At 40.3% G+C, this 9,990-nt stretch overlaps 1 protein-coding gene across 1 annotated transcript in view; it reads left to right on the top strand.

The window, feature by feature from the left end:
• Window positions 1-430: 430 nt before the first annotated feature.
• The window catches only part of LOC134351220 (deleted in malignant brain tumors 1 protein-like), a 33,227-nt gene continuing 23,667 nt past the window's right edge, over window positions 431-9,990 (top strand). The window contains exons 1-3 of the mRNA XM_063057327.1: window positions 431-491; window positions 7,968-8,000; window positions 9,134-9,445. Of these exons, the coding sequence (XP_062913397.1) occupies window positions 431-491; window positions 7,968-8,000; window positions 9,134-9,445 (406 nt within the window). The remainder of the gene's footprint in view (window positions 492-7,967; window positions 8,001-9,133; window positions 9,446-9,990) is intronic.

Here is a 9,990-nt window from a genome sequence, read left to right as displayed (position 1 = left end):
ATGGCTAAAGTTTCCAACCGCGTGATATTGGGAAAGAGGGAGTTATGTAATGTGATCTCCGAGAAAGCCCACCGAATCAGAAATAGTCTTTGCAATGATCTGAACAGCCTACTCCTGGGCGGTTAGCTTCTATGAGTGAATGTTTTCTTTAGGATGTAGATACCGCGTCGTTGTATCATTGCCTTTTCAGATTATCACAGCTCATTGCTTCCTCAGAATATGAACGCATCAGTTCCATTAATGGACAAGTCCTTTCCCATTGGTGCCTTTCAACAAACTGTAATTCACGCGTCAATTGAGAGAAAGACTATTGGATGCTGAGAGAGAAATATTGAATACTCAAAAAACATTCTCGAAGGACCTGCTTTCAGATCAATTATTCAGTTACTGATGTGCCTATTCTTTGAACATACAGGACCGATAGCTCTAAATGCCGACCGAGAGGTTACCGTTGACCATCTTGGCACTGATGGTGTTGATGATCTGGAATTGTGAGTTCTTTAAGAAAATTGAAAATATTATATGACCCATTGATATGCTCATTATCATTAATGTCCAATGTCGCGTAATTTCATAACACTGTTACAGAAAATTGAGTGAAATGGAAAGTAAAACAGTAAATAAAAGTTCCTCTTCCACTTCTAACTTTGTGATAAATCAATGTTGATATAGTACACAAAAAGGAGAGGAACATATCTGTCGCCCTGCGAATTTCGCGACGAAATCAGTGTTTCATGTGCTTCAAAATTTGCAGCGTACTGGTTGACTAGATCAGGAATAGGCCAATTTGTTTCCAAGAAATGACGACGGAAATGCTACGTTGAAATTTGGTATTGGATTTGCAGATTTTGTTTCCTTCTGGAAGCAAATTTTCATTTCTATCATTTGCAGTATAAGTGCTTCTATTAATTAAATGGAGTTCCCCCTGAGTTTCTGTCAAATACTTCACTGCAAAATTGCAGCGAAAGGTAGATTAATTGTTTCGGCTCGAAAATTCTCGCTTTAGAAAACAGTCGGCTGCTGTCATCTTATATTCTATGTAAATTATTAATCGATGTTGGAGAGTGGTCGCACTTGGGAAACAGCCAGTCAGATTTCACAGTATATAGTTCAGTGAATGCGAGCAGCAACCAAAGTTACAGCTGCTGCTCTTGTTTAACGCTGATACTCATTCCTATCGCTGGTAATGATCAGTTCTTTCAAAACACTATGTTGCACAATCAGGTGCACAAGTTTGTCTAGTTCATTTAGTCTCAGCTTTTGAAAATTATTTTCATATCTTACATTATTGAAATCATTCTGTATTACTATGAGTTTGATTAGTATCTTCAATTAAATGATATTTGTACTTTGTATTGTTGTGCGGCCGGAGAAAAGCTCCAAGCATTTTTCTTGTTACATTGCAAATATGAGAGAATTTGCTGTTCATAACATTTTGAACTCCACATTCCTTTTTCCTGTCCAGGTTAAACTTATAGTGCAAATTTTAATGGGAAAATGTTTTCTTTTTCTCCTTTTACTTTATGTGAAACGTTTAATACGTTACTGCCGTATAGCGAAAAAAAAACACCGGAGAAAATCAGGGTGCAGTGAAGGGCAAAGGAAATTATCGAAGTAAAATGCCTCTGTTTCTCTTGAAGCAGATACATGTTAATCTGCCGCGTATTCTTGACTTTAATCTCATTTGCCGAATACTTGTTTGCTATTTATTTAAAAAAATGAATGTAATACAAATTTTGTTCAGAATTTCAGATTAAGCTAATAACTATACAAACTGAATATTGATAGATTTTGCATAATTTTGATTATTCATTAGTATTTAAATATATTCTCTCCTCTATCCTTTAAATGAAAGCAAATTATTTCGTGTTATTTCTTGATGGAAATAATGATGAATTAATTTCTCTCTCGGAAAGTAGGGTTATATAGTCACCCACACACAAACGCTCCCTATGGACTTCTACTCTGTGCCGAGTGGGAAACACTAACTTACAATTGAACCCTATTTTAAGTTTTCCTTCTTTCTAAATCTCCACCCATAGATACTCCCAATCACCAACATACCGGGTGGTATATTGCCTCCCGGGTGCCGGAGTCTGGGATATCTCCGATTGAGTCCTAAGCATTCTTAAGTGAGATGCCGAACAATCACAGGTGGTGGTTCATATAAGTACCAATGACATAGGTAGGACAAGTTACGAGATTCTACATGGAGATTTCAGTGAGTTAGGTGCTCAGTTAATGGGCAGGACCTCTTGGTTTGTGATCTCAGGAAGGCTATACGTACCACGTGTAAGTGAGGCCAGAACTGGGAATATTAAACAATTTATTACGTTGCTAATGGATTTGTATTGGAAGGAGGGCATGTAATATTTTGATCACGGTGATGTCTTCCAGAGAAATTCGGACCTATACAGAAGGGACGGCTTACCTTGAACAAGATGGTGTTAATAACCTAGAGGGAACGATTGTTAATGACGCATGGTGGACCTTAAACTAGAATTGCATTGGGGTGACAACCTGAGTAGTAGAACAGTTAGTGGAGTTGTTGTGGTGGGAGATGTTGGTATGACCTCAGACAAAATTAGCAATCAAAAAGTTGATCGTGGTGCCACTAGTGTCCTGAGCCACGCTTATTTCAATGCAAGGAAATTCATATGAAAATCCGATGATAGTACTGATGATGGTTTACATATAGAGGCAATGTGCAGTGAGAAGAGGCTGTTGATAGAGCAAAATTGCAGAAAAATGGATGAGCTGTAACTTAAAAGCCGGACAAAATCGGGAAGGGTAAATATAGCACTGAAGGTGTCATATTTGAATGCGGTCAGCATGCAGAATCAGTTAAATGGACTTGCAGCACAATTTCAGATTGGCAAGTCTGATATTGCAGGCATCGCAGAATTATAGATGAATGAAGATTATAGCTGGGAGTTAAATGTCCAAGGGTACATATTGTACGGATAGGCAGGAGGGCAGAGACAGCGACGTGGCTGTGATGATAAAATAGGAAACCAAGCATTAGAAAGCGCTGAAATGGGATCGGAAAATGTTAACATATTGTGGATAGAGCTAATTATCTGCAAGGCTAAAATGACCCTGATGAGAGTTGCATTGAGAGAAGTGATAAGGATGTGACCTATAAATTTCAAGGCGGTGTAGAAAATATATGACAAAAGGATACAGTTACCATGGTCATGGGTGATTTTAATATGCAGGTAGATTGGGAAAATTACGTTTGTGCTGGAGTCCAGTAAGGAAGATTTAGAGCAGGTCATATTCAGCCCACTTCGCGATCAGCTATTCAGGAATGTGTTTTGTGCGATGAACTGGAGTTTATCAGACAGCTTGAAGAAAAAGAATACTCGGGGATAAGTGATCATAATATGGCCGAATTTACCTGAAATTTAAGAAGGGGGAGTTAAGGTCAGATGAATCAGTATTACAGTTGAGTAAAGGGAATTACAGAAGCATGGGACTAGATGACCAGATTTAATTGGAAAAGAACAGTGGCAGGACTGCCGGCAGAGTATAAAGATCTGACATTTCTGGAAGTAATTCGGAAGACACAGAAGAAATATATCACTCAGAGGAAGAAAGGAAAAAGAGAGAGATGGCTGAAGGGATTGTGGAGGCATTAGTAATGATCATTCAACGATAACCAGACTCTGGCAAGATTCTGGAAGACCGGTACTTTGCAAAAGTCACTCCATGTTTCAAAAAAGGAGAGAAGCAGAAGAAAGGAAACTATTGGACTGTTAGCTGGCCTCGTGGTTGGGAAGATATTCGTGTCGATTATTAAGGTTGAGGTTTCAGGGTAATTGAAAGCACGTAATAAAATAGGCGGCAGTCAGCATCGTTCATCAGGAGAAAATCTTGCCCCACAACATTATTAGAACTCTTTCTAGAAATAACAAGCAGGATAGCTAAAGGAGAAGAGTTGATGTTGTGTATTTGGATTTTCAAAAGGCCTTTGGCAAGGTGCTACATATGAGGCTGCATAACAAGTTAGGATCCCATGGATTTACAGGAAATTATTTAGGATGGAAAAAGTAGGAGGAAAAGTGTAGAAATAAAGGCAACATTTTATGGCTGGCTGCCGGTGACTTTGGTATTCCACAGGAGATTGTGTTGGGATTGTTTATTTTTATGTTTAATGCCAATGATTTGGATGATGGTATTGATATTTTTATTGCAGTTTGCAGATGATATGAATATCGTTGTTGCGGCAGGTAGTTTTGAGGATGTAGAGAGGCTACAGAAGGTCTTCGGGGGATGAGAAGTATGGGCAAAGGTATGGCAAATGGAATTAGGTATCGGGAAATGTATAACTCGTGAAATATGCTAGAAGAAATGAAAAGTCTGACTATTTTCTCAATGAAAAGAAAATATGGAAAAATAACGGAGGCGCAAAAGGTGAATTTGCAGGCTGAGTATGTGGTGAGGAAGGCAACTGCTATATTAGCATTCTTTTCAAGAGAAATAGAATATAAAACCAACGATCTAATGGTAAGAATTTACAGCAAAGGGGATGCCTTATTTGGAGCATTGTGAGCATTTTGGGCCCCTTATCTTCGAAAGGACGTGCTGAAGCTGCAAAGGCTTCTAAGGAGGTTGAAAAACATTCCAGGATTGAATGGGTTTGATGGCTCTGAGAGTGTGTTCAGTGTAATACAGAAGAAAGTGCTCTGAATTAATTGATAATTGTCAAGTACAGAGAGTACCTGATGGAGTGGATGAGCAGAGGATGTTTCCAGTCGTGGGGAAGTCAAACACCAGACGATGCAGCCTCTGAATATAGGGGCGTCCTTTCAAAACGCATATGAAGGGGAGTCTATTTTTCCAGAGAATGGGGAATCTATGGAATTCTTTTTCACATGCAGCTGTGGAAGCAAAGTTGTTATGTATATTAAAGACAGACCTTGTTATATTCTTAATTGGTCAGGGCATGAAGGGATATAGAGAAATGGCAAGAGACTGGGGTAAGAGGAATTTGGGGAAGTGGAGGAACACACTCGATGGGCCAAATATCTTAATTCTGTTTCTATATCTCATGCGAGTTCCCAGTAAACTTAAAATTAAGCTCTATCAGGGAAGTGGGCAAAGCCCGAGTTTCAAATGGAGTACATGCTAATCCACACCGGGTGAACTTGAGTTTAGAACTGAACGCCGATCATCTGTACCTGAGCGCAGTGTCCCTATTAATGCAACGTACTAGAAGTACTCTTTACTTAATAATGCGTCGTGCTGCAACTGTGTACTTGTAGAGACACGTACTTATGTCTACCCGACGGTGCCATCTGCGAGATGTGCCGTGTATGTTTCCCTGTGAGCTCGCCTGTTTCTCCAGGTCCTCTTATATCTTTCCATATTCGATGGCTTGCTGGTTGGTAGTTTAACTGGATACCATAAACAATTGCTTGGTGGAACCCTAAAGATAATGCACATGGCAGTTCATGGGATTTCGTGAGATGTAATTGGTGTAGGATGAAGGAAAATAATGAGTACAAGAACGAAACTGATTTTTCTTCGGAAACGTACGTCGATTAGAGAGTTTGATAGGTTTTTTTTATCATACGCTAAGAAATAAAAAAAATAAAAAGTTCTCTTCAATACACTGCGATGAGGTTTAAACAACAGGAAATTGCTTCAACGGTACCGAAAAATAAAGAAATTATTATCTTTACTCAATTGTCACATGTAGTTCAAAACAAACAGTGACATATGTTGTTTGGGGCAAATCCAATCGGCAAGGCTTGCGCTGGTCTGTGCAAAAATATCGCTACGCACATGGCGGCAACATTGCATGCCAACAACTCACCGACCATGTGCATACGTCTTTGGAATGTGGTAGGAAACTGAAGGAAGCCCACACAATCACAGAGCGAACGTGAAAACTCCTGTGAGTAGGGAAGTGTTCCTAAGCTGGCGCTTTACATCGATGCGCGAGAGGGCAAGTTGCCGCTGAATTGAAAAAAAAACTCGTCATTTGACTTAATTTATAGGCATTACGACTTATGAAACATAAAGTTAACATAATAAACGTCAACATTGCGTGATTGACAATATAAGGATGCTGGATCCTCGACTTTCTAATCGGAAAACCACAATCTGTGCGGATTGGCGATGACATCTTCTCCTCGTTGATGATGAACACTGGTGCACTTCAGGAGTGTGTGCTTAGCCCACTGCTCTACTCTCTCTGTACGCATAAGTGTGGCTAGGCATAGCTAAAATACCATCTAAAATTTGCTAATGCTACGATCAGTTTTGGTAGAATCACAGATGGTGTCGAGAGGGCATACAGGGGCGAGACATGCCAACTTGATTAGTGGCGTCGCAGCAACAACATGGCACTCAACGTCAGTAAGACGAAAGAGCTGAATGTGGACTTTAGGAAGGGTAAGATGAAGGAACACACACCAATCCTCATCAAGGGATCAGAAGTGGAGAGAGTGAGCAGTTTCAAGTTCCTGGTTGTCAAGATCTCTAAGGACATAACCTGGCCCCAACATATGGATGCACTTATAAAGAAGGCAGGACAGCGACTACACATCATTCCGAGTTTGAAGAGATTTGGTATGACAAAAAAAAACACGCAAACACTTCTATAGATGTACCGTGGAGAGCATTCTGAGAGGCTGCATCACAGTCTGGTATGGGACGTGGAGAGGGTGGGGAGTGGCTGGTTCACAGGATTGGAAGAAGCTACAGAGGGTTCATAATTCAGTCGGCTTCATCATGTGTACTAGCCTACAAAATGCCCATTACATCTTCAAGAAAGGCAGCGTCCATTAAGGACCTTCAGCACCCAGGCCATGCCCTTTTCTCACCGTTACCATCAGCTAAGAGGTAGAAAATCCTGAAGGCACACACTCAGAGATTCAGGGACGTCTGCCATCCGTTTCCTGACTGGAGATTAATCCCCTTGAACACCACCTCACTTTTTAAATATATATATATATCTGGTTTTTTTTCATGATTTTTAATCTATTCGATATACGTATACTGCAATTGATTTATTATTATTATTATTACTACTACTATTATTATTATTATTTTATTTTATTTATTTTTCTTCTATATTGCATTGAACTGCTGCTGCTAAGTTAACAAATTTCACCACATATATCGGTGATATAAAACCTGATTCTGATTCTGACATAAGTTGAAGAGTGTCTTTGAACTGGACCAGAGCAAATGGCGTGAAAATCGTTCACAAATTATAACAGTGGCCTTGAATTTGTGAATATAATCTTGCAGTTTCCACTTGTTAAATATCGATTACATGGACATAGCAATGCGTCAGATAGTTCCTGTCACTGAAGCAGAGTTGCTCGGAGCAGTCGGACTGGGAACAAATCGTAATCCGCTTTACGTGCGTAACCTGCTATATTAATGAGCACATTTCTAAACATTAGAATGTCATTCTATCAATATTCACAAACGAATATGAATAGACAACTGAACTTTGACGTACCTAAATGGAGAGAGTGGCAAGCAGGTTTATTTTTGGGCAGAGTGACCTCATTAATCTGCATTCAAGTTGCTTTTTACGCAGGAGGCAATGTTAAGCAATGAGAGTGTTCGCAAGTTTTGTGGAAGTAATAACAACCGGTTATTTGTAATATCCGGAAATACATGAGCGACAGCGAGCGGTGTGAGTTAATGCATCAGTCTGCTAAAGGGAAAATATCATGTTGTTTTGCTTTTGAATTTAAATTTATTGTGAAAATCGCAGCGGCGTCTTCAGAACCACAAAATCAAGCAATGCAGCGAAACAAAGGAGGGCGGGACTGATCGTGGGAGGGAAGAGGATGTGGCGGTGGGGCAAGATGGCGGATGCGGGTGTTTTTACCTTTGATCGCATATTAATTTCATATCCCTCATACCATGACCTCATAATTCATAAGTGTACCACCGCTGTAACTCCAAAGTGAAATCTAATTGTACATTTCTCATTTCAGGCCGTCCAGAGCATTCTCAGACCGAGCAGTCAGGTAACCTCGCTTAATTTTCACTGAGTGATGGTCTGGGTTGTTGAAACTAATTGTTAAAGTGTATCTGGCTGAGAGGCGTCTGCTCTTCTCATGGAACGACGACAAACATCAAACTTCATACAGGGCAGTCAGCAGAGAAACAGCCTTCGCTGACTTTACTAATTCCTGAAAGTAAAAAAGAGCCTCCCATTTTTCATTCCATCCTTTTAGTGCTCAGCTGACTTCATGTGGAGGCTCAGTTCGATTCTTTCTCCAGGAAATTTCCACACCTCTATTAATGTTTGAATTCGATTACCCGATTGATGAGGACTAAGTACAGTGGAGGCACGGAAAGAGCAGTCTATCAGTAACTTTCCGAAGAGTAAAAACAATTCAATGTTCCCTATAAGCTCTGTGAGTGCGCACCCGCGCTCTTAGACTTTGTTGCCGCGGAGCCGTTTTTTTCACATTTAATCATTTAAAATGGTGTACAGTTATAAGGGTGTGTAAAACTTTATTTATTAGAGCAATGGTCGGTCCGCAAAGCTGTAAAACAAATTAGAAGGAACATTGAAGCAGATTATCTTGATTTCCTCGGAGACACCCATTTGTTCCCGTAGAATGACCGGTTGACTCTTGGTTCTCCAGACGTTGTGCAGCTCATTGACTAATCTCGTTATGTTAAGCAGCTTATTCGGGGTTTGCCACAGTCTGAGCTCCCTGTTGATCATCACGTTGTTCATGAAGAATTTTTTTTTTTTTTAATTTTTTTTTATTTGGATAAGGAGTTCACAATTATCATGTACTTTTTTCACACATATAACCTTTTCCATTTTTTTATATGTATAAAACTACAATTATTTATACATTCTTAAGTACACATTGAGATGATATAAAAGCAAAATAAACATTTAAATAGGTAATTATGTACTGTGGTAAATCTAACCTATTAGGCTAAGTAATGAAATTAGTTGTTAAGAAAAATGGTAATAATAGTTTCCATACAACCCTTCTGGACCATTTCCACTGGTCCAAAATGTTGCATACAAGCCTATATACCAACCATTGTAGGTGTTTATATCCCAATTTGTTAATGTTTGAGGAGGTTTAATTCGTGGCTGAGTTATGATATTTTATTTTCTGATATTTTTCAGAAATCCCGTCATTAAGATTGGTGAATGGTGGCAGTCGGTGCGCTGGGAGAGTAGAGATTCTCCACAAGGGAAGCTGGTGGACTGTGCGACATTATAGATGGAACGATCGGGCTGCGGCTGTGGCGTGTAGGGAGCTGGACTGCGGCGCCCAACTGAAAACCCTGGGCTATGCTCAGTTTGGGCAAGGATCCGGACCCGTTTTATATTCCGATGTTAAGTGCGAAGGGAGGGAGGCCACTCTGCGGGAGTGTACAGTCGATGAATGGTTTGACTATGGCTCACATTCATACGATGTCGGCGTTATTTGCAAAGGTAAATATCTGGCTTTTGTATCTGTAGTCCCGCCATTTTGGTTTCGTCCGGGATGTGTGGCTGAGGAGCTGGTGCAGGAAGCAAGGATTTACATTCTTGGACCACTGGGGAATGTTTCCGGTTAAGGATGAATTGTACGAAAGGGCCTGGTTGCACCTTAATAAGCGGGGAACCAGCATTCTGGCAGGCAGGTTTGCCTCTGCAACGGGTGTGTTTAAACGAAGTAGTGGGGGTGGGGGAGGGGTGGGGAGGGGAACGGGACGAACTGGAAACATAAGGATGGAGATAAAGGGAAAGTGAGAATAAGAAAATTTAAGAATGACAGCAGAATCAACAGAGCAGAAAGCTCAAGAAGGGGTCCTGGAGTAAGAGCCAAGTGAAATAGGAATTGATATGGGAGGTGAGGGGAGTAATGAATTAAAAGTCTTGTATATGAATGCACGGAACATGGAAATAACTTGGATGAGCTTGAGGCACAGTTGGAAATTGGTAAGAATGATGTTGTGGGAATAACAGAGACATGGCTTCAAGCGAACAGGGCCTGG

This window comes from Mobula hypostoma, chromosome 8, assembly GCF_963921235.1.
Source record: "Mobula hypostoma chromosome 8, sMobHyp1.1, whole genome shotgun sequence".
Taxonomy (NCBI): Eukaryota; Metazoa; Chordata; class Chondrichthyes; order Myliobatiformes; family Myliobatidae; genus Mobula; species Mobula hypostoma.
This window is presented reverse-complemented; position numbering and strand designations above follow the sequence as displayed.